The sequence below is a fragment of the Mirounga angustirostris genome, unplaced genomic scaffold (assembly GCF_029215605.1).
Source record: "Mirounga angustirostris isolate CCGP_5_RB_7025 unplaced genomic scaffold, mMirAng1.0.hap1 SCAF_2, whole genome shotgun sequence".
Lineage (NCBI taxonomy): Eukaryota > Metazoa > Chordata > Mammalia > Carnivora > Phocidae > Mirounga > Mirounga angustirostris.
The window spans coordinates 166969969-166995644 of record NW_026991710.1 but is presented as its reverse complement, the minus strand read 5'-3'; the positions used below and the strand labels follow the sequence as shown (position 1 = coordinate 166995644).

The 25676-nt window shown below is 38.9% G+C and overlaps 1 protein-coding gene across 1 annotated transcript in view; it reads left to right on the top strand.

Moving 5' to 3' along the window:
* The window catches only part of ADAM9 (ADAM metallopeptidase domain 9), a 162585-nt gene that overhangs the window by 105668 nt on the left and 31241 nt on the right, over positions 1-25676 (top strand). The window contains exons 15-16 of the mRNA XM_064585517.1: positions 4022-4127; positions 11106-11289. Of these exons, the coding sequence (XP_064441587.1) occupies positions 4022-4127; positions 11106-11289 (290 nt within the window). The remainder of the gene's footprint in view (positions 1-4021; positions 4128-11105; positions 11290-25676) is intronic.

Genomic DNA, 25676 nt, shown 5'->3' with positions numbered 1-25676 from the left:
TTGTACTTGGAGAGGGTATGGAAGTTTCAGGCCCCTTTCCTCATACCTTCCCCAGTGCATCTCTTTCATCTGGCTGTTCCTGAGTTATATCATTTACAAAAATCAGTAATCTAGTAAGTAAAAATGTTTCTTTGAGTTCTGTGAGCTGCTCTAGCAAATTAATTGAACCCAGGAAGGGGGTTGTGGGAACCTCTGATCTACATATAATTACAAATACATTTATAATAAAAAGGAGGAAATATTCATGACAATTAAAGTCCTAGTTTCTGTAACTGGTCATGTGGTCATAGCTGGTAATTTTTAACAACTTTCTTCATTATTCATTCCATATATCCTTTGTCTTTAGCAGGCACCTCAGTTGTTCCTGGTTTTTAACATGTGGAGTGACCCAAACCTTCATTCTTGAAGGCTCTGGGCTGTCCAGCCTGGATTGGGTTGCTGTAGTTTTCCATTGGCCTTAATCACAGGGCATAGTAATACCAAGAGTCACCCTACAGGATCTCCTGTGTTTCACACGTATTCTTCCTTATCTCCATCGTGCAGTAGCAGTCCAGCACTACTCTGGCACAGTGGAGTAGAGGTCCAGTTTCCCCGTTAGTAGTCAAGTTCAGTCACTGTATCCATCACGGTAACTCCCTTCTTTGCTTGTTCATTCAGAGGCAGGAGAAGTGTAAAATGGCTGGGTGTAAGTCTTAACTTCTAGCTCAGTAGAATCATTGTTGTGCTCCTGATGGAAGCATTCCTCTTGGAACTAAGACCTCTAGGCTAGCAGGAGCACAAGGTGGTAGGAACAGGAAGCAAAAATTTTGCTAGATGGTCACTAGGAGAAATAGTGGTGCCACTTTCACTTCTACCTCATGATTCCTGAATCAGCGGGGCCTGATAGAACAACTTATCCTTCACTTTTGAAGGGAAATCTAGATATGTCCACGCTACCAGCCCCTAGAAATTTCACTGAGGTGGAAGACTCCTGATTTTTTTCTCAGATTTGCTTTCCACCTCTGACATGCAACTGTCTTACCAGTTAGGCTGCAGTATTGCTACTTCTTGCACACTAGGTTCAGTGAGAATAATGTCATCAGTGGAATGGGCCAAAGCGATATCTTGTGGAAGGAAGAGTTGATCAAGATCCCCCCAAACTAAATTACGAGGTAGGGCTGGAGAGTTGCTGTACCCCGAGAGGGGACCGTGAAGGTGTATTGCTGGCCTTGCCAGCTGAAAGCAAGCTGCTTCTGGTGGCCCTTATTGGCCAGGGTGGAGAGAACCGTATCTGCCAGTTCAGCAGCTGCGTACAGGGCACCAGGATTTACGTGAATTTGCTCAAGCAATAGAACCACAGTAGCTACAGCAGGAGTTACACTCCCCAGCTGCTTAAGCTTCTGATAATCCACTGCTGTTCTCCAAGATCTGTCTGTCTTCTGCACAGGCCAGATAGCTTAGTCGAACTGGATTCTCTCTCCAGTCCTTATTGGTGGTATTGACTCTGCAGTGCTTTCTGGGTTGTGGTATTTATTCCTTTTGGTTTACTATTTTCCTAGGTAGTGGCAGTTCTAGTGGCTTCCAGTCGGCCTTTCCTGCCATAATCGCCCTGACTCCACAGGTCAGGGAGCCAGTGTGGGGATTCTGCTAGTTGCTGATTATGTGTGTTCTAGTCATGCATTCTGGAACTGGGGAAATAAGCACAGGATGGGTTTGGGACCCACTGGGCCCCCTGTGAGTGAGGAGAACCTGAGCCGAAGCTCCATTGACCAGCTGACCTCCATAGCTCCCTACTTTGACTGGTAGGCCACCGTGATGTTTTGGGTCTCCTGGATTCAGTGTCCAGTAGTTCAGAGCCAGTGTCCAGTAGTTCCTGAGAGGTCTGATGATTTTCCTTTTGCACAATGCCCAGTTACCCTGGTAAATGACCTTAGGTCCTGTTGGGGAAGGATGGGAGAAAGATTAAGAGTATACCTTTTTGGCAGTGTATCAGGGTTCTACCTGAAGGGGACCCGTCCTCCCCTTCATGTAAGGGGTTGAGTCTGTAATAAGGCTCAAGTTTGGGAATTGATTGAGGGCCGATGACACCGTTTTGTTCATTTAACCTAGAACTTTTCTGCTTATGCAGATGTAGTAAAAATTTACTGGTAGGCTTCCTCTCTTTTTATTTCTAGGAGCACCGTGATCAGCTAACCAATGCCTTAGGTCTGTGCAAGTCACACTTTTCTGATTGCTTCTTTGACTTTGCTGTTCATTATGCAAAAGGAATATCAAGTAGCTGTAATGCAGTAGCTCTGGTGAAAAACTATGGGGAGTATACACTGAGGCATGGCAGCACCTTTTGTCAGCTTGATTTTGATTACACACTGATGCTAGCTGTATTCCTGCAGTGGTAGTCTTTATTGTATTGCATTTTGTGTTTCCTTCCTTGGGTTCAAGTGATTGAGGTTCTCAAGGAAAAGGTTGCTTTCAGCATAATGAGGCAGATTGTTTTGTTTGATAATTGGCAGTGATGGGTTTATGCCCAAACCATCCTGGGATCTTGTTTTCCCATCTTCTTCTGTTTCTGTCTTGAGTCAGTAGGAACAGCAACAACAACACGTTCAAGTGAATAGAATGCATGAGCACTAGATGTTTGTTGAGGCTTGTCATTAAGACAATAGAGAGTTACTAACAGGAGCTTTTCTGTTTCTCTCCAGAGAGGTACTGGTAAACTATATCCATTACTAATCAGGGTGTGAGACACTTAGTAGGGGATTAATACATATTTAATAAAGAAAGGAAGGAACAGAGGACGGGAGGGAGAAAAAGGAAAGGAAAGAAGACCCAAATCTTCTATTTTTATTTTTGTTTCTCTCAGTTAAGAAGATCAGTCATGTGTACTGTGTTAGATTTCTCAGAAACTAGAGATGCTGACTTTGACCAGACTTCTGCTGCCTCTAGTTTCTGTCTCTCATTCTGTTATACCCCTTATCTTATGGTGGGTGGGTCAGAAAGAGGACTAAAAATTAAATGGGATGTATTTGTGTTAGTCAGGTCATGGGATAGAATAGTAGAGATCTGTCAACTCCAGATCCATTTTGCAAAAATAGGCAGCTTATCGCAGACTAAAAAATAATTACAGATACATTTTAATGAGGTAAATACTGTTATTTAGCAGTGATATCATCTTCACAGAGGCCTGCGGAAAAGTCTAGGACTAAGGGAACTAGAGTTTTTTTTTTTTTTTTTGGAGATTATCTGGAATTTGTAGAGCTCCTTCTGTTCTGTGGAAGGGCCCTGCTAGGGATGCTGCCACGTGCTGTTTGCCCTGTGTGGGTGGTCCTCTGCCTCTTTCTTGTTCCATCTTCTTTCCCCCCACAGCCATTTTCTTTTAAACAAAACAACATAGCAGTAGATATGTAAGATAGGTGAGTGAATTCCTTTATTCAATAGAAAATACTGGCATTTTGGCTGAAAAATATTTTCAAGGAAAATTTTTTAGGAATGTGCAATTGGTGGGAGAATTGAACATGAAGTGATAATACATATATAAGATACAAGAAAGCAAGAACAGATTGCTACTTTATCAGCTGTCATGGCTATTTGCCACTCCGACTTGTGAGTGGGGGCATCAAAATTCAGCATCTATATGTGGTAAATAAAAAAACCAATAATAATAGCTGGCAGTGTTTTCACCAGCCCTTCCCAGCCTGATCCAACGATGCAGCAGGTACATGTTTGAGAGCCGTGAGAACGGATATGCGGAGAACACCACCAGCCTGTGCGTGTCTTTTCATTTATTTATAATTTCATCTTGTTTAATGGCATTTCTTTTAACGACTTTTCTTTGAGCCCATGCTAACTTTTAAATACAATCTAAGCTTTATTTTTACATTTTGTTGTTAAGTATAAAAGTGGAACAAAAATGTTTTACCTGTGAGGCTTGAAACTTTTTAGAAGGTGTTGAGGCAGTTCATCCTGGTGTATGGGTTGTCATAGGGAATACTTTTATTTCTGAATTAAATTTGCCAAACTTTTTTTTTTTTTTTTAATGTTACAGAAGCCAAGGCTGCCCCAAGAGATTGTTTCATTGATGTGAATTCTAAAGGTGACAGATTTGGCAATTGTGGTTTCTCTGGCAATGAATACAAGAAGTGTGCCACTGGGTAAGTGGAGGCAAGGTTGTGAAGGAACATGAAAGATTGTAAGACCAGTAGTCTCTAGTATCTTTTATAACTCCTTGCGCCTGCTCACTTTCTCCCCCTTTAATACTGAACTTTTCAAACTTAAACTTTTATAACAGAAGACTTCAGAGAGACTCTGAAAAGAACTAGTAAAATAATTTATTCCTTTTGATGTTAACTGTCTAAAATTTAATAGATTTTAGAATCTTTGTTTTTCCTTATTCTACAATAAGAACCTCAAATAAACACTCTTCCTCTTCTTTTTTTCATTAAAAGATTATGCTGGTAAATGTGGAGGTAAAGGTACCTGCAGTCTTCATTCTGGATGTTGTTATGTTCTTCTTGCTGTATATAATTTTAAAGTGACAGATTAAAACCTTTCTTGTTTCTGTAACATTTGTTTATGGTAAAAATTAATAATTATTAAAAAATTATAAATGAGAAAAAAGTCATCCATACTCTCAATGGGTATATATTTACTAATTTCAATGTATTTCTTCCCCTTTTTTTGTCTCTATGCACTATACAGACACACACTGATATTTTGTATAATTGGAATTAATCTGAAATACTGTGCATCTTTTCGGCCTGCTCGACTTCCTACTTTGCCAATTAGTCTGAGCAACTGTAGTGAAGCCATGTTTGCTAAGAAGAAATAACAATAGTGATCTCCGTGTTGTACAATCCCACTGACATTTTTTAGGTCTTCATGCTACTTGACCTTTCAGTAGCGTTCAACTATGTTGACCGTTTTGTCCTTGAAGAAACCCCTTTCCTTGGCTTCTGTGTGGAAATTTCTTCTAGTATTCTTTTCTGTTTCCAGTTGCTCTTTGAATGTGTTTATTTGTAGGCTCTTCTTTCTCTTCTCAGCCATTAAATGGCGTGAGACACCAGCTATGCTGGCCTGCATGTGGTCTTCTGCCACAGGGCCTCTGTGTGTACTGGTCCTTCTGGCTGGCATGTTCTCCACTCCTCCAGATCTTAGTTTCAAAGACTTCCTCAACTTAACAGAACCAGATGCCCTCTTATAAGTGTTCTTACTGCTGTGAACTTTCTCCCCCTTAATATTAGCCAATTTATTTTGTTCTAATTCTTTAACAATTGGTTATTAATATACGGTGTATTTCACAGGATATTCAGAATTTACCTTTCCTGATATATAAAACAGAGTAGATGGAGGGAAAATGAAAAAAAAAAACCCAAGAAAATATTTCAAAAGGGGATATGAACATGACTTTCGATATCTATCTTGTATAGTTTTAAAAATAGTTGTAGATATAAGTTCTTTTGCATTTATATAGCACTTTTTTTGGGGGAAATCACATTATTATTCTTAATAAATTTTTAGTATATTTAACTTCCATGGGAAGGTTTCATGTCCAAACCACTGCCCTTGTAAGAACAATCATTTAAAAATGATACTATGGGGGCATGTGTGTGGCTCAGTTGGTTAAGCAACTGCCTTCGGCTCACGTTATGATCCCAGGGTTCTGGGATCGAGTCCCACATCAGGCTCCCCCTGCGCTGCGGGGAACCTGCTTCTCCCTCTGCCTCTGCCTGCCACTCCCCTCTGTTTGTGCTCTCTCTCTCTCTGTCAAATAAAGAAATAGAATCTTCAAAAAAAATTTAAAAAATTAAAAAAATAGAAATGATATTATCTTAGAATAAGATAGAGATTTTAAGGGATAATTTTCCATGTAAAAAGAAGATTGAATACAAAACCAGTTCTAAGCATAGAATTTTCATGATTCTTTTATAGTATTTAGGTAAGACCCAGGAGGGCTCTGTTCTGCACTTTGGGGAGATCAGACTGATCTTGGTTAACATAATTTGTCTAAATTAAAATGAGAAAAGTAGGAACATCAATGTTGAAGGAAGGATGAACTTTGAAAAATTCTATGCTGCTTTTTCATTGAATTTGGTATGTTGTGTCTTCTTTATCATTCAGTTCATAATATTTTAAAATTTATATTGTGGTGTCTCCTGTCACTCTTGGTTTATTGAAAGTATATTGCTTAATTTCCAGATATTTGGGAGTATTCTGGTTATCTGGTTGTTTTTGGTTTCTAGTTTAATTCCATTGAGAACATACTCTATGACTTTAATTCTTTGCAGTTTCTTGAGATGTGAATCATTGCCTAGCATATAGCAGTTTTGGTGAATGTCTATGTACAAGTGAAAAAAAGGTGTATTCTATAGTTATTAGATTACATTATTCTATAAGTGTCAAATTAACAGTCTTATTCAAATTTCCTATATCTTTGGGTTGTATGTGTGTGTTTTATGTTTGTCCTTAAATTTCTGAGAGAAGTATGTTAAAATCTTCAGCTATGATTATAAAATTGTCTATTTTTCTTTTTAGTTCTATGAATTTTTTTGCTGTATAGCTTTTGAATTTGTGTTATTAAGTGCTTATGTTACTAGGTGCATCCACATTTAGGATGATTATGTCTCCCAGATGAATTGACCCTTTTATTATTCCCAGATTTTCTTCTTTATCTTTGGAATATTCCTTTGTAGCATTTTTCACAGTTTCATTGTTTATATGACCTTTTGGTGGTCACCCTTCATCCGTCAATGTAAAGTTTAGTGACATGTTTTATCTTTTGTGTTTAGCATAATATTTGGCATATAAAAGTACCTATTAAATATTTGTTGAATGAATGCAGGAACGGATGATATAGCTAATGGGTGGAGAATTAGTGTAACTGATAAAATGAACTGAGCTAAAATCTTGGGATAAGTGGATTAATGCAGACTTGGAGAGAGCTTGCTAAGACATATCTGATCGTTGTCTTTAGCCTGGTTCTGTTCCCATGTTTTTATGAGTAACTTAATGAAATGATAGAAACTACACTTAAGAAACTTATAAATTAGTGGGTAGCTGATTTGAAAAACACTTTATAATAGTAGTATAGTATTAATATAGTCATTAGGAATACACATCTGAAGTCAGACTCTGGGTTTGAATACTGCTTCAGCCACTTCACATCTCTGAGACTTTAGACAAGTTGCCTCACTTTTCTCTTTTTTCCCCTCTGTACTTCATTTTTCTGTAAAATGGGGATAATAATGGTACCTATTTCCAGTTGTTGCTTTGAAGACTGAATGTGTTGATGGATGTTAGGACTAAGAAGAGTGCCTGGTCATTGTAGAACTCATCATTATCATTGTTGTCATCTTTGCTATCATTATAATCATCCTCATCATGGAAAATGTATAAAATCTAGAAAAATCTAAAGAAAGTGATATTTATGGTCCTGCCATCCAGAGATACTTCTTTAAATTTTTGTTATATTTCTTTCTTATGTATTCATGAACATTTGTGCATCATACATGTATGTACATACATATGTGTACTCAGAGATCCACACAGTCTGGTTTATACTATTTTATAAATTCATGTACTTACTTTCCACTATATTAAGAGCGTTTATAGGATGTAACCAGCTTCGTTTAATCATTTCCTTATTTTAGAAATTCAAGGTTTGTAGTAAATTGCTATTTTAAATAGGGTTGTGATATATACAGCTTAAGTATTTGTTTATTTCTCTGCTTATTTTCTTAATAGATTTTTCTCAAAAAGTATGGATAAGTTTTAAGGCTCCTCATGGCTACTTCCAAATTGACCTTCAAAACATTTAATTGATTTATGTTTCCACTGTCCCCTCACCAATGCTGAGTGTTATCTTAAAAGATACAGTTGACCTTTGAACAACATGAGGGTTAGAGGTGCCAACTTCCCATGCAGTGAAAAATTCACTTATAACTTTCGGCTCCCCCAGAACTTAACTACTAATAGCCTACTATTGACAAGAAGCCTTACTGATAACAAAACAGTTGATTAACACATATTTTGTATGTTACATGTATTATATACTCTGTTCTTACAATAAAGTAGGCTAGAGAAAAGAAAATGTTATTAAGAAAATCATAAGGAAGAGAAAATATATTTATAGTCCTGCGAAAAATCCGTGTGTTAAGTGGACCCATGCAGTTCAAACCTGTGTTGTTCTGGGGTTATCTGGACTTTTCCAATTTGTTATATCAAATAGATATTTCATTTTTATTTTAAGTGAATTTGTAAATAATTATTTAAGCTTGTTGTTCAAAACATGTTTAAAGGGATATAGAGAAAAATTCTGGCTTCTACTCTTATCCTTTTTCCCTGTTCCCACCAGAACAGGTGTGTGTTCTTTTAGCAAAAATTTTTGTGTCTTTCCAAAGTCTTTGTGCAAATGCCTAGTTTTATTCCCCATTGTCTTCCACCTCCCTGTCGTGCATACTGCAGACATTGTTGTGCAGATCATATTGTTGTGTGAAAGAGCTGTCTTGTCTTTCAGTATATAAATGGTGTCATCTTTTTTTAAACTTTTTAAATGACAAATTTCAATTATACAGAGGAATAGAAGGAATAGTATGATGAAACCCATATGTCCTAGATTAAAACATTGTTAATAATTTATCATATTTACTTTGTTTAGACTTTGCTGAACCATTTTTAAGTAAATTATAGGCATTATGATATTCACTCCTAAATTCTTTAGCATTCATCTCCAACATATAAGGCCATTCACAATAGCAGTTTCATACCTATCAAAATTAACAATTTCCTAATATCATGTAATACCTGGTCAATATTAAAGTTTCTCCAGTTGTCCTTAAATTGTGTTTCATAGCTGTTTTTTTCCACATCAGGATTCCATCAAGGATCACACATTGCATTTAGTTGTCATGTCACTTAAGTCACTTTTAATCTAAAATAGTCTTCTTCATTTATTTTTTTCTTTTCAGTGATAGTGACCTAAGGAAATAACTGGGCCAGTGGTCTTTTAGAATGGCCCATGTTCTGGATTTGTTAGTTTCTTCTCAGTGTTGCTTAACTTGTGTCTCTATCCCCTGATTTTCTCTATAAATCAGAAGTTAAATATAAAGTCTTAATTAGATTCAGATAAAACATTTTAGGGAAGAATACTTCATAACTGGTACATTATGTCAAGGAGGGACATAATTCTGGGTTGTTCGTTTTATTAATGATACTAGGTGGCGATGACCAGATCTTGCAACTGTAGGGTTATGTTTTTCCCTTTACAACTATCAGATAATATGTGGAGGAGTGATGATTTTATACCATATGAATAGCCAGTTTCCCACCAATGTTTCACCTTGCAGTTTTAGCATGCATTGATGATCCTTGCCAGAAGCAATTATTATATTGAGGCTTGCAGTAGAATTTTCCTTTGTAATATAATAGTGAACATCTCTTAGCTTTGTTGGCTGCTTGCATTCCTTATTTTATGAATTGCCTTTTTTATATCTTTGCTAATTTTTTTCTGTGGAAGTGGTTTTTTTTTTCTTACTGATTTGTAACAGCTTTTTATATATTGAGTATTTTCCTTTTACTCTTTAATATGTCACTAACACTACACATGAAACTCTAGGTATATCATAGCAACATGAATTTTGGTGGGCTCCAACAGATGTTAACTTAGGTCTGCTTTATGCTATGTTTTGTTTTAGAGGTTTTCATACCTAATTTCAACTAACTATGTGAGATAGACATTATTATTTATCTCTTGTTTTTCAGATGAGGGAACTGAAGCTCAGAAAGTGTAAGCACTTTATTCAAGTTAACTAGTGAATAAATGGTGGCATAAGAATAAATGTAAAGTTGAGACAAAATCACTAACTCTTGAGTGCAGGATGGAGGGAAGAGGAGACTTAACAGTATATGCAAAAAGTAAATAGGGGTTTTAGCTAGTGATCAGTTCAAGGGCATCAGCAATGTAATGTACTTACCATGAAAGCTCCTGTAATCTTGGGCCTGATAGTAGTACAGTATCTAACATAAAGGAGATGTGACCTCCCTTTTATTCTTTGCTTGTCGGGCTATAGCTGAAATTTCATGCCCTGCTCTGAGTACTGTGCTTCAAGAGGCAGTGAGACAGACTGGAACATATTTAGAGGGGAACTTCCTTGTTCCCTGAGAAAGGATTGCAAGGTATTGCTCTGTCGAAGTAAGTATTTAGGAACTACGTGATAATTGGCTGCCATGTGGAAGAAGGAGAAGACATTAGCTGTGTGATCGCATGTGGAAAGTCTGGGACCAATGAGGAAAAGTTATAAGGAGATAGATTTTTAACTCAAGAAGTAAAATAGTTTTATGATATCTCGAATGAAAATTTTAGGGAGTGGTGAGTTAGAGGATTAGGTGAGTTGAAGGAAAATAATATCGTATATCACTTGGCAGTGATACCATAGAGGAGATTCAAGTGTAGGGTAGGTGCTTGGATCACAAGACAGCCAAGTAGAAAATTTCAATATAGCATCATAAGAGTTGATGTTAGTGGTATTTAGTGTGTTATGAAGGGTTATAGGAAGGGCATTTAGCTAACACAGCCTTGGTGATAGGAATTATAGTCAGGCAAGCCTTCATAATGCTTGTTATAATGCTGAATCAGTGAATTGAATTAGTGAATTAATGAATTGAGTCTTAAAGTAACTAAGAGAACCCAAGCCGAGAAGGGTGGAGTCTTTTCTTAGTTATTTTACAATACAGAATCTAATTTTCTCCTTACTGTAACTCTATAAGAAGTCACAACTGAACTTTAGTATAGGCTTATTATTTTCTGTGTGAAAGCATTTATAAAATTATATTTATAAACAACTTTTTCCTTAGACTTTTTTGAGCCCTGGACGGATAGTAAAGAGAGATTAGGTGTGGGGAAAGAAGGAGCATGAACACTACCTGGTACCCTACTAATCCCATCTTAGCATCCACTTATCTCTGCCATATTTGAAGAGAACTGCTTTGATGTGTTTGCTCTCATATGCTTTCTCTGTTGAGATTCCCTTCAACTAAATATCAGTAAACTTTCCTTATGTATCCAAATATGTAATTTTCCTTTTGTATCTACACTGGGTGCATTTTATGTTTGCGTTATTCCTCTATCTTTATAGGAATGCATTGTGTGGAAAGCTTCAGTGTGAGAATGTACAGGACATGCCTGTATTTGGAATCGTTCCTGCTATTATTCAGACTCCCAGTAAAGGCACCAAATGTTGGGGTGTGGATTTCCAGCTAGGATCCGATGTTCCAGATCCTGGGATGGTGAATGAAGGCACAAGATGTGACAATGGAAAGGTAATCAAAGTGTTTTCTCTTTATGAAGTAAAATTTAAAAAATTAAAAGACCCTTATACAAAGTAAGTAGTTGTTCTTTTCTGATTTATAAAAGAAATCTATATTTATTATAGAGATTTTGGAAAATACAAAGCCACCAAGGACAAAATTAAGAATGATTGTTATTCTACTATCCAGATTTCACTGGCAGTCATCTATTTTTTTTTACACTATTATTATTTTTTTATTCTTATGTTAATCCCCATACATTACATCATTAGTTTTAGATGTAGTGTTCCATGATTCATTGTTTGTGCATAACACCCAGTGCTCCACGCAGAATGTGCCCTCCTCAGTACCCACCATCAGGCTAACCCATCCTCCCACCCCCCTCCCCTCTAGAACCCTCAGTTTGTTTTTCAGAGTCCATCGTCTCTCATGGTTCGTCTACCCCTCCGATTTCCTCCGCTTCATTCTTCCCCTCCCGCTACCTTTTCTTCTTCTTCTTCTTTTTTTTTTTTCTTAACATATATTGCATTACTTGTTTCAGAGGTACAGATCTGAGATTCAACAGTCTTGCACAATTCACAGCGCTTACCAGAGCACATACCCTCCCCAGTGTCTATCACCCAGTCACCCCATCCCTCCCACCCCACCCCCCACTCCAGTAACCCTCAGTTTGTTTCCTGCGATTAAGAATTCCTCATATCAGGGCGCCTGGGTGGCTCAGTCGTTAAGCGTCTGCCTTCGGCTCAGGTCATGATCCCAGGGTCCTGGGATCGAGTCCCGCGTCGGGCTCCCTGCTCAGCAGGGAGTCTGCCTCTCCCTCTACTCCTCCCCCCTGCTCATGATCTCTCTCTCGCTCTCTCTCAAATAAAAAAAAAAAAAAAAAAGAATTCCTCATATCAGTGAGATCATATGATACATGTCTTTCTCTGTTTGACTTATTTCACTCAACATAATACCCTCCAGTTCCATCCACGTCATTGCAAATGGCAAGATCTCATTCCTTTTGATGGCTGCATAATATTCCATTGTATATATATACCACCTCTTCTTTATCCATTCATCTGTCGATGGACATCTTGGCTGTTTCCACAGTTTGGCTATTGTGGACATTGCTGCTATAAACATTGGGGTGCACGTACCCTTTTGGATCCCTACTTTTGTATCTTTGGGGTAAATACCCAGTAGTGCAATTGCTGGATCATATGGTAGCTCTATTTTCAACTTTTTGAGGAACCTCCATACTGTTTTCCAGAGTGGCTGCACCAGCTTGCATTCCCACCAACAGTGTAGGAGGGCTCCCCTCTCTCCGCATCCCCACCAACATCTGTCGTTTCCTGACTTGTTAATTTTAGCCATTCTGACTGGTGTGAGGTGGTCTCTCATTTAGGTTTTGATTTAGATTTCCCTGGCAGTCATCTATTATAATCCCTGGTCTATGTCGCAATATACTGTGCATATTTCTTTCCCTGATCAATGTGCTCTAATTTATTAGCCAGTCGGCTGTTATGGGGGCACTTAGGTGATTGCCAGGATTGTGTGGGTTTATATGCTTATGTGTCTCTGTACTAGAAATGTCATAGTGCACATCATAGTGCACATCTACCCACGCTTCCTGCTACCCTCATCACCGCGGTTTGGATCAGATAGGAGGCAAGAATTAGCCAGCTCCTGACTTACTACTAGTGGTTTCTGTATGAGAAGATGAGCTAGGCCAAATTCCTTTGGGGGGGGGAATATATATTAAGAAAGATAATTAAGAGTAGTGAAGAAACTGTAAGAATTCTTTAGTGATGCCATGAATTAAGAGCAGGGCTAGAAGGATTATGGCAAACTTCAGTCATATATAAGAGATATAGGGGAGTAAGAGTGTTGAGCAAGTTGAAGAAACCAACTTAGAGGAGAATAGAGATTGAGGAGGAGGGGGAGAGAACATAACTGACTAATAACGTGACACGTGAAAAAGACAGGTGGACTTGCAAGTTACCTCAATGTCTACAGAGTTTTCAGTACCAATTCTGTCCTTTCCTTCTTAGAAAAAGACCCTTTTATTTTTTGCCTGTCTTTGCCACTGTAAAAACTCAATTGCTGTAGTTACTATAAATAGTGCTGAGGCAAATGGCTTTATAAATAAAACTTTCAGAATATTGTGATTGTTTTCTGAGGTTAAACTACTATAATGGGGTATGCATGTCTTTTTTTTTTTTTTAAGATTTATTTATTTATTTGAGAGAGAGACCATGAACGGTAGGGGCTGAGGGAGAGGAGAGGGAGGGCGAATCTCAAGCAGACTCTGCACTGAATGTGGAGTCTGACAGGGGCGCCATCCCACAACCCTGAGCTCATGACCTGAGCTGAAATCCAGAGTCAGACGCTCGACCCACTGAGCCACCCAGGAGCCCTGGGTGTGCATACTTTTAAGGTTTTAGATAGAGTTTTACCAGATTTCTCTTTAGAAAAGTATTTGATAGTTTACCTTCCAACCAGTTTTCAGTGGGAAGTGTTTAAATTCTTCATAACATAGTCAAGATTAGCTATCATTTTAAAGCTTTCATTGGTGGTTTCCTTTTTATTTTATCCTTTCTTATTAGTGATGTCAAATTTTTTTTTGTCTCTCTATATTTATTCCTTCTTTTTTGATTTGCTGTGGTGATGTTCTTTGTGCACCTGTTTTCTTATTGATTTACATGACCAGATATTAAAAATATATTATAAAACCAATAAAAATTGGCACAAGACAGTACAAACACATGAGTAGTTAGAAATATCAGTAGGCATGAAGAGAAGAAAACAGAATGAAGCCCTAGAATATATACAAATTTAATAGGTACTTTAAATAAGATTTCAAATTAAAGGAGAGAGATTATAAATGAGGTTAAGGCAAATAATAAACTATTCTGAAGAAAATGACATTAGAACTCAGCACACAGTAATGATTCTGAATGAATAAATGATAAAAGGGGGGAAAAAAGAATGCCAACCTCATACTGTATACACTCCACATTCCCCTAGATTAAAGGGGAATTAAATAAAAAACAAAATCTACTAGAAAATACCAGAGAATAATGATCTGATATTATACTGAGAAAGGTCTTATAAAATATTTAAGTAAAGTTAGAAACCGTAAAGGAAAGGAATAACAGATTTGAATACATAAAAATGCAAATATAGCAAAAAAATTACTAAAATCGAAAGAAGAGGCAAGAAATAAACCAGGCAAAAATATTATATATATTTATATATTATATATTTATATGTAAATCACATTTATTATATATGACATAAATTAATAAAAGTGAAAAGTTGAAAGTGAAGGGATAGAAAAAGAATAAAAACCTGCTATGTTAACTATAATCACTATATTGAATATTAGATACCCAGAACTTACTCGTCTTATAACTGGAAGTTTGTACCATTGGACCAAAGTCTCCTCATTTCTCCCACTCCCCAACCTCTGGAAACCACCATTCTACTCTCTGTTTCTGAGTATGACATTTTTTTAAGGTTCTACATATAAGTGAGATCGTATGGTATTTGTCTTTCTTTGTCAGACTTATTTTACTTAGAATAATGCCCTCAAGGTCTATGCATCTTGTTGCAGTGGCAGGATTGGTTGTTCAGGAGTGTGTTGTTTGTTTGTTTGTTTATTTATTTATTTATTTATTTATTTATTTATTTATTTGTAAAGATTTTATTTATTCATTTGGTAGAGAGAGAGAGAGAGTGCAAGCAGGTGGAGCAGCAGGGAGAGGAAGAGGGAGAGGGAGATGCAGGCTCCCTGCCAATCAGGGAACCCGATGTGGGGCTCGATCCCAGGACCCTGGGATCATGACCTGAGCCAAAGGCAGACGCTTAACTGACTGAACCAGCCAGGCACCCCTGTTGTTCACTTTCTACATTTTTATGAATTTTCCATTTTTCCTCTTGTCACTAATTTCTAGTTTCAAACTATTGTGGTTGGAAAAGATACTAGATATGATTTCAGTCTTAAATTTGTTAAGTCTTGCTTTGTCGCCCGACATAAGTAGTATCCTGTAGAATGTTCTGTGTGTGCTTGAGAAGAGTTACGTATTCTGCTGCTGTCACGTGGACTGTTCTGTTTATGTTTGTTAGATCCATTTTGGTCTATAAAGTTCTGTAGGTCTGCGGTTTCCTTATTAAATTTCTGTATGTGTGATCTATCCAATGTTGAAAGTAGGGTATTGAAGTCCACTGCTATTATTGTATTGTCTATTTCTCCCTTCAGTTTTGTTATTATTTGCTTTAAATATTTAGGTGCTCCAGTGTAGGGTGCATAAATATCTAAAATTATTATATCCTCATGATGAATTGATTCCTTTATCCCCTTTTCATGACCTTCTTTGTCTCTTACAACCAGTTTTGACTAAAAGTCTATTATATGTGATAGAAGTATAGCCATTTACGTGGAATATCTTTTTCTGTCCCTTCACTTTCAACCTGTGTGCCCTTACTTCTAAAGTGAGCCTTTTTTTTAAATCTATTCAGTCACTTTATGTCTTTTAATTGGGAATTTAGTTCATTTATTTTTAAAGTAATTATTGATAGGTATTGATTGCCATTTCATTGTTAATTGTTTTTCAGTTCTTTTGTTCCTTTCCTCCTCTCTTACTGTCTTCCTTTGTGATTTATTTTTTTGTACTGTGTACTTTTGCATGTCTACTATGTTTCTTCTTCAGTGGTTATCATGAGGCTTATATGAAACATTTTGTAGATGTAACAGTCTATTTTAAGCTAATAATAACTTACCTTCAATTGCATACACAAGCTCTACACTTAATTCTCTCATATTTTAAACTATTGATGTCATGCTTTGCACCTTTTTATATTGTGCCTCCATTAATAAGTTATTAGTTATTTTTATTTTTTTAAGTTTTATACTAGAGCTGAAGTGATTTACAGATCACCATTACAGTATTAAGGTATTCTGAATTTAACTATGTATTTCCTTTTACCATGGGTTTTATGGTTTTATATGTTTTCATATTGTTAGTGTCCTTTCATTTCAACTTGAAGAATTTTCTTTAACATTTCTTGTAAGGCAGGGCTAGTAGTGATGAACTCTTTTATCGTTTGTCTGGGAATGTCTTTAACTCTCCTTCATTTCTGAAGGACAGTTTTGTCAGGTATAGTATTCTTGCTTGGCAATTTTTTGTCATAGTTGTTCAGCACATTGGCTATATCATTCCACTTTGTTCTGGCTTGCAAGGTTTCTTTAGAGACATCCATTAATAGCCATATGGGGGTTCCTTTGTATGTGATGTGTCTTGCTGCTTTCTTTTCCTTTTTTCAAAATTCTCTTCTCATTTTTGTCTTTTAACATTTGATTATAATCTGTCTCAGTAATTTTTGGGTTGATCTTTCATGGAGTTCTTTGAGCTTCCTGTACCTGAATGTCCATATTCTCCCAAGATTTGGGGAGATTTCAACTATTATTTCTTTAAATAAACTTTCTACCACTTTCTTCTTCAGGGACTCCTATGATATGAATGTTCATTTAATGGTGTCCCTTAATTCACATAGGCTTTCTTTACTCTTTCATTCTTTTTTTGTTGTTGTTGTTTCTCTAACTGGCTAATTTTTTTTTTTTTTTAAGATTTTATTTATTTGAGAGAGAGAGAGTGTGTGCACAAGCATGGGGAGGGGCAAAGGGAGAGGGAGAAGGAGACTCCCTGCTGAGGAGGGAGCCAGATGTGGGGCTTGATCCCAGGACTCTGGGAATCATGACCTGAGCTCAGACGCTTAACCCACTGAGCCACCCAGACACCCCATCTAACTGGCTAATTTCAAACGATCTGTCTTTGAGTTTGCCGATTCTTTCTTCTGGATGAGTAAGTCAGTTCTTGAAGCTCTCTGTTAAATTTTTCATTTGTCATTGTATTCTTCAACTCCAGGCTTTCTGTTTGGTTCCTTTTTATGGTTTCTACTTCTTTATTAAGCTCATTCTGTTCATTCATTGTTTTTCTGATTTTGTTTAGTAGTCTGTATTCTCTTTCATTTCATTCACTTTCTTTATGATGATTATTTTGCATTCTTTGTCAGGTAACCTACAGATCTTCATTTCTTTGGGGTCATTTATTAGCACTTTACTAGTTTCTTTTGGTGAGGTCGTATTCGCCTGATTCTTCCATGTAGTATTACATTGGTGGCTGTGTATTTGAAGGAACAAACACCTCTTCTGGTCTTTACAGATTGGTTTCATGAGGTAAGGCCCTGCTGTCTATTTTCTGTGTTGATGGGATTACCTCTGGAATATTAGTTGAGTTGAGTTGGAGCTGGTTACCACTCCACAGTGGGGTCTGTGGTGGGGGGACTTGTTATCAGTGGCTTTGGTGGGCACAGATGCTGACTGTTCCCTGAGTGGATTGAACTGCCTCCAGTACCTTGTTCAGTAAGTAGGGTGGCCCTGAGACAAGGGTCTGCTTCCGAGTCCACAGTTGGGTCTTCAGACACCAGGCCTATTACCAGGTGCATGGACTGGTATGGCTCCCATCAGGGAGGGACCTGAGAAGATTGCTGTCTGTTCACTGGATGGGTCCCTGGGTGGCCAGGACTGCTCTCTGACTGGTGGAAAGGACTGGAGCAGAATATAGGGCTAGTTCAGGATCTCTGGATGTGCAGAAATGGACATCTGCCTTTGGGTCCCTGTGCTGGCAGGACAGCTTGTGGACTAAGGCTTGGAGGTACTGAAACTGAGTATAGATCCCTTTCAGAATCTTTGGGAATGCAGGAGGTGGGTCCCTTGGTTGGCAGATCTGGTGGTGGATCTGTTGGTGTGGCTGTGATGGGGCTGGAATATAAGGTCCTTGAGGCTTTCTGGAGGTTCAGCTGGGAGTGTCTCATTTGGGGTCCCTGTGCCAGCAAGTGTATTCACAGACTGTGGTTGTTAGGGATTAGAGCCAAGTATAGGGTCCTTTTAGAAATGCTGTGGTGATTGACAAGAGTGTCTCCCACTGGGACCTGGACCCTTCGGACTACTGGCAGACTGTGGCTGTGAAGAAGCTAGAGCTGCTTATAGGGCCTTTCAGGATCTCAAGGGGCATAGATGGGACTTTCTCCTGCCTGGTCCCTGTGCCAGAAGGCCTGTTTAAGGAGTGTGGTTGGGAGGGGCCTGGAGTTGAGTATTTAAGATTTTTTAAGATTCTATAATCCAAGTTTGACAGGTTTATCTCTAGGGGCTCTCAGACTGTGGCCAAGAGGGGCTAAAGCTAGTTCATGGACCACTTCAGGATCCACAGCTGGGACTGAGGTCTGTATACCTACTACTTGATGCACATGTGGGTGTGATTCCTCTCGGGTCCTTTGGTATATGGTGCTGGTGACAGACCTAAAGCCAGATGGGTCTGTAGACAAGTCCTTGGGCTATGGAGCTACTTCTGGGTCTATAGCTAAGCCACGGTTGGTAAGTCAGCCTTCTGGTACAAGCCTAACTTCTCAAAGTGGCTCTCCTTAGTCTTGGACTATCCAGCAGTTTCTCAGATCTCCTGCAAAGGCACTTTTGTCATGGATGGATTTCAAATTATTATGTGTGTGGTGGGGGATGTTGTTGAGGGATGTTTTATGAGGTCATTTTGCTGATATCACTTCTTTCTTGTTGGCCTTATTCCTTCTACTGCACACAGATATTTACAATATAACAGGAAAAAATCCTCATATTTCCCCAGTACCCTTGAGGTAGGTAGGGTTGTTTTTTCCTCCAGCTATAAATCAAGACATCCTGGGAAAGGAATATAAGGGACAACTTGAAGGACCACTTGTAATGTCCAAAGGTATAAAACAATATGATTGGTGGGGTCTAGAATACAGGAATACAGGCTCTGGCATGTGCTTAACCCTCTGTTTAACCCATGACTGTGAGGGGAGGTGAAGAGCTAGGTATGTTTACCAAAAAAAGAAAGAAAGAGAGAAATAGAAAGAGAGAGAGAGAGATGGGAAATCATAGATGGCTATCATCTTGCTGTATGCTCACATGACCCCTTTTCTGTGTGCATGTGGAGGGAGAGAAAGAATGCACAAACTCTCTGGTGTCTCTTAATAAAGGCACTAATCCCATCAGACCAGGGTTCCACCCTCATGACCTCATCTAACCTTAATTACCTTCTGAAGTCTTCATTTCCAAATACCATCGTTCAACATATGAATTTTGAGAGGATACAAACATTGAGTTCATAAAGCCACTAGAATGGACTTAAATTAGTAGAAGTAGGATAATACTCATTCCTTTCTGATGCCCATATGCCTTTTTGCTGTTGGGTTGTGCATCCTGCTCAGTGTGGTAAAGGCTTTAAAGCTTTTCCTAAACATTTGCACATTTGAATTATTTTAGGTATTTGTTTGGTTTTGGTCTAGGCATAAGTGAGAAATATTGGTCAGTGTATTAGTCAAGGTTCTCCAGAGAAGCAGAACTAAGACTGTGTGTGTGTAAGATTTCTTATGTGGAATTGGCTTACATGATTATGGAGGCTAACAAGTCCTAAGATCCAGTATCTTCAGTAGGCAAGCTGAAGAGCTGATGGTATAGTTCTGGTCTAAAGGCTGGAAGAGAGAGGGCAATTAAGCAGGAAGGAAGACCATGGGCATTTATGCCGTCTCTTCATGTGACTTACTATTACTTTCAGGACCTGCTCAGGCTGTACTGTGTATCTGCCATTTTCATTTGGTGATGGAATATTACTGTGCCTGCTAGACTTTAAGGCTTGGTGGGCCAGGTAACACCCAATTCATGATGGACAATTAAGGTCCCATGGTAACTTGGTGGCTTATGGTTAAGTGTTCAGTCTAGTAAGGCCTAAGTAGCAGGCCATGAGCTGTATCTAAAAAAGAGAGTAGTTATCTGCTGAGGATGGCAGGATTTTCCTCCAGAATCCAAGTAGTAGTGTAGTGCTGTTCACCTCTTAAGGAACTGCCAGAGGTCCAGACAGCATCCTTATCTGCCACTGACAGCACCACTGAATGTGCTGGAGCAAGGGCCTGGTTGGCAGAGCAGTTCGCAGGGCATCCTGGACCTGTTGCAGGATGGTCCACACTCTACTAGCAGCTTTTCAGGTCACTTGGTAAGTGGACTTGAGTAACATGCCCACATAAAGACTATATCACCTCCAAAGTAAAAGGCCCACTAGTTGTCTTATTACCTCTTTTTTGGTTGCCAGCGGGGCCTGATGTAACAACTTATCCTTCACTTTTGAAGGGAAATCTAGATATGTCCCATGCCACTGGCCCCTAGAAATTTCACTGAGGTGGAAGACTCCTGATTTTTTTCTCAGATTTGCTTTCCACCTCTGACATGCAACTGTCTTACCAGTTAGGCTGCAGTATTGCTACTTCTTGCACACTAGGTTCAGTGAGAATAATGTCATCAGTGGAATGGGCCAAAGCGATATCTTGTGGAAGGAAGAGTTGATCAAGATCCCCCCAAACTAAATTACGAGGTAGGGCTGGAGAGTTGCTGTACCCCGAGAGGGGACCGTGAAGGTGTATTGCTGGCCTTGCCAGCTGAAAGCAAGCTGCTTCTGGTGGCCCTTATTGGCCAGGGTGGAGAGAACCGTATCTGCCAGTTCAGCAGCTGCGTACAGGGCACCAGGATTTACGTGAATTTGCTCAAGCAATAGAACCACAGTAGCTACAGCAGGAGTTACACTCCCCAGCTGCTTAAGCTTCTGATAATCCACTGCTGTTCTCCAAGATCTGTCTGTCTTCTGCACAGGCCAGATAGCTTAGTCGAACTGGATTCTCTCTCCAGTCCTTATTGGTGGTATTGACTCTGCAGTGCTTTCTGGGTTGTGGTATTTATTCCTTTTGGTTTACTATTTTCCTAGGTAGTGGCAGTTCTAGTGGCTTCCAGTCGGCCTTTCCTGCCATAATCGCCCTGACTCCACAGGTCAGGGAGCCAGTGTGGGGATTCTGCTAGTTGCTGATTATGTGTGTTCTAGTCATGCATTCTGGAACTGGGGAAATAAGCACAGGATGGGTTTGGGACCCACTGGGCCCCCTGTGAGTGAGGAGAACCTGAGCCGAAGCTCCATTGACCAGCTGACCTCCATAGCTCCCTACTTTGACTGGTAGGCCACCGTGATGTTTTGGGTCTCCTGGATTCAGTGTCCAGTAGTTCAGAGCCAGTGTCCAGTAGTTCCTGAGAGGTCTGATGATTTTCCTTTTGCACAATGCCCAGTTACCCTGGTAAATGACCTTAGGTCCTGTTGGGGAAGGATGGGAGAAAGATTAAGAGTATACCTTTTTGGCAGTGTATCAGGGTTCTACCTGAAGGGGACCCGTCCTCCCCTTCATGTAAGGGGTTGAGTCTGTAATAAGGCTCAAGTTTGGGAATTGATTGAGGGCCGATGACACCGTTTTGTTCATTTAACCTAGAACTTTTCTGCTTATGCAGATGTAGTAAAAATTTACTGGTAGGCTTCCTCTCTTTTTATTTCTAGGAGCACCGTGATCAGCTAACCAATGCCTTAGGTCTGTGCAAGTCACACTTTTCTGATTGCTTCTTTGACTTTGCTGTTTATTATGGTAACCATATCCACCTTGCCTTTGCAGTTGGGTGCCTTTGCACCTGGCCCCTGCCACTTGGCATTCAATTACTCCCATGGCATTTAGGAGTTTCAATTCAGTGACTGTCATTCCTAATGTAAAGTGGCCTACAGATAAGAGTGATGATACAGCAATTTAGGCCTGTAGGGACTCCCCTCACCTATTTGTTTCTCACAGTTACGGTGAAAGATGTGTCTGCTGGACCCTTCCAGAGTGAGTGAATGGGTCTGAAATGGCAAACCTATTCTTATCATTACAATTTTCCCTAAGCCTTTGAATTGTTTCTTCTGCCTTTAACCAAGACACGTCTGGCATTTCCAACTTGCTCAGCATGGGCTAACTTCTGGTCCATGTTTCAGCTGATTAACCAACAAATTGTTAAAGCTCTTTCTAAATCCCTGAACTGTAGCATTAAATGCAGAATCTCTACTTAGTAAGTGCCTTGACAAATTTGGCCTGATCCAACTTTATGTTCCTTCCACCATTATCCCACACCCTTACTATCATTCTGACACATGTTCTGTCATGATAAATTAGAAAACTCAAGTAGTTCTTTTGGCATATAGTACACCTCCTCACAGGTCACACTTTTAGGGGCCTGCTGAGACTTGAATCTAGTGATAGGTTTAAAAGGGAAGAGGGCTCGTGGGAATGGGTCCTGAGGGGAATCAGCATTGTCTTGCATGGCAACTTTCTTATAGGAGGCCATTACAATTTCCTCAGGCAATGCAGTGCTAATCCCTTTTCTTAGGAGTGGAAAGGCCTTTTCTGTTGAGGGTAGGGAGATTGCTTCTACTGGCAAGGGAGACTCATCAGTATTTAGGGGCTTAATGATTCAGGTTAGACTTTTGTTCGTTTGACTTAGAACTTTTATTCTTATACAGATATCAGGGTCTTCCCACATATCCCGATTCCAACTTTCAGAATCACATTCTATTCCCCTAATGCTCTCACTTTAATGGTAGATAGCTGCAAAGCTGGGAGGTCCAGCTTGTGTTGTAATCTCACCAGTTGAAGGATGAAGTTCTGGGTTTTATTTTCAGAGGTCTCAGCCCTGTGGCTACAAAAGATTAGGGTCTCCTTCATGTTATTTTTGTTGTTTTTGAGCTGAGAGTTCAAGTTTCTGAGCTTATTCTTTTTATTCCCTACTTTGTCCAGTGACATTAGGAGTAACCATTGATCTCATATTTGTTGGTTTGACAGAAATGTTTGAAAGTATCATATGCACAATTACCCAGATCCTTGGTTCTTATAAGTTGATTAGGAATAACCAGTGGTGATATTTTGCTTATCTTCCTGCCAGATCACGCCATGGACTCTCAGTACTCTACTATTGCAAATAGAGTCATTAACATCTTTAAATGTAGTCAGGTAAGAGAGCCAATTCCAGAAGCCCAGGGACCAATACAGAAAACTCATCCTTAAAAACTGTTCTTCTAGAACCAGTCTTGGTATCTGCATTAGTCACGGTTCTCCAGAGAAACAGAACCAATAGGAAGTATATATATGTATGTGTGTGTGTGTGTCTCTGTGTGTGTATATTCATTCATTTATTATAAGGAATTGACTCATACAATTATGGGGTCTGATAAGGGCCAAGATTTGTATTTTGCAAGCTCAAGATCCAGGAAAGCTGATGATGGTTGGGAGTCTGGAGGCCAGCAGTCTCAGTGGCATGGGTATAGTTTCTTGAAAAGATGTAGTATACCAATCAGTGACTTATAATCAGAGGAAATCCTGTGACCTTACATCAGTCAATAACTATGAAGAGCCAATGTTTTAGTTCAAGTCAGGAGGAAGATAAAACCAGCCTTAGATTGAAGACAGGCAGGCAGGAGTAATTCTTACTCAGGGGCAGGTCAGGCTTTTTGTTCTATTCTGGCCATCAGCTGATTGGACGAGGCCTATCCATGTTAGGAAAGCAATCTACTTTACTCAGTCTATTAATTTAAATGTTAAACTGACCAAAAAAAGTACCCTCACAGAAACACTCAGAATAATGTTTGACCACAGATCTGACACTCTGTCTGTACAGATGATAACCATCACAGTTATTACAAATTAATGAAGTTCAGAGTGAAAATATTTATTGAGAAAAAAAAAATCTGTAAAATGTGGTGGATTGTAATATTCGTTTATCTTCTTTATTTGCCAAAACCTCTCAAAATAGAAAGGAATAAATAGGGAATAAAACTTGAAGTGTGAAATATATGAGATCTCAACAATAGATAAAGATTTTAACCAGTTTTGAAAAACTGAAAGAGGACAGAATAGACAGTAGTGGAATCTACAACTTACAGTGTAAACTGATGGGATCTGAACAGGAAGACTCTTTTAGTCTGGCAGAATCCTAAACACATTGGTTTGCGGCTCAGATTTGGAAAAACTGGTTATAGCTGAGAGTGGGGTGAAGCATGAAACTGAATATGGACTTACTTTTAGTCTAATCCTGGAGAGGCTAGCTGATTGTCCTATCTACCCGATTCTCCTATCTGGTCATCAAAGCATCAGCAAGCAGTTGCCTGTTCCTCCAGGTTGGAGGTGAGACGATAGGACTTCTGATATATATTTGGTCAGTATCCTCTGTGAGATGCCTTTCTCCCTATCCTAATGCTAGTATCCTGTTCCCCTTCTTGCAATGTAACTGAACTATAGATGGATTGTTACATAAAATTGGACAATTCTTGGAGGAAGCTGAGCAAAAAAACTGAGACAGAAAAATGAGAGAAAGGTAAAAGCCTGAGAGGATCAATTAAAGATTTTTAAATCCAACTAATTTAAATCTTTGGAGAAAGAAAATAGAGAAAGTAGACAATTGTGAAATTACAGAGTACTTGTTGAAGAAAAATCCTGATAGCTTCCAGAGATAAAAACAAACAAAAACAAAACAAAACAAAACCCAAAGCAAACAAAAGCAAAAATAGGATACAAATAAAGGACTGAGATGGAAAACTGAATTCTGGAAGACAGGGGAGCAATACTTTTATGTTTCTGAAAGATTCTCAACCTAGAATTCTTCCAAAGTATCAGTCAAGTGAGAGGGCACAATAAAAACAATTCAGACATTCAAAGGCTCAGAAAATTGATCTTTTATTTATCTTTTCTTAGGAAATCATTTAATGTTCTATTCCAGCAAATGAGGAAGTACACCAAAAAGAGAAAGAATTGTAATCTAGGACACAGAAGAATGTCAAAGAGAAATTCTAAGGTAATAGCTATGTACCAGGCCAGGAGAATAATCAGTTCATTTGGAGCAAGGGGTCCTTAAAGGAAGGTTTCTAGAGAAAGAGAGAACTCGAAAGAGGAAATAACATGATAGCCTTTTTTTTTTTTTTAAGTGGGGGTTTGAATATTGATATGACAGAGGCCAATTATGTAAGAAGAAAGGCAAGTGTTTGCTGTAGTGAAAACAAAAGCTATATAAAAAAGAAAATACACTCTTAATACTTAGCTTTGAAATCAACAGTGTTTTGTTTTAATTGTTGGCAAGGAATACTTATTCCCCACTTTATTGTTTCCTTCTGGAGGAACTTCAACACTCTTGGGTTGAGGTTCCTCATTTGTGTCCCCATGCCCCCCCACCTCAACATTAGCAATTTGGTATCCATTCATGGACAAAAGTGCCTTTGTCGAGCTGTGGGATCTAGCATCATATGTCAAGGGACCAGGGAGGAGCTTTGTCCACTGTGTGTTAGGTAGTAGGCATAAAGACCTTGGTGCTGGCTGTGGACCCTGCAGTGGCCTGTTTCTGGCTCTAGCCCTTCTGGGCTGCAGTCTGTAAGTCCCTGGAAAACACAGTCTTAGACAATCACCCAGAGATGAGAGAATCTTTGTGGAAGTCCAGAAGT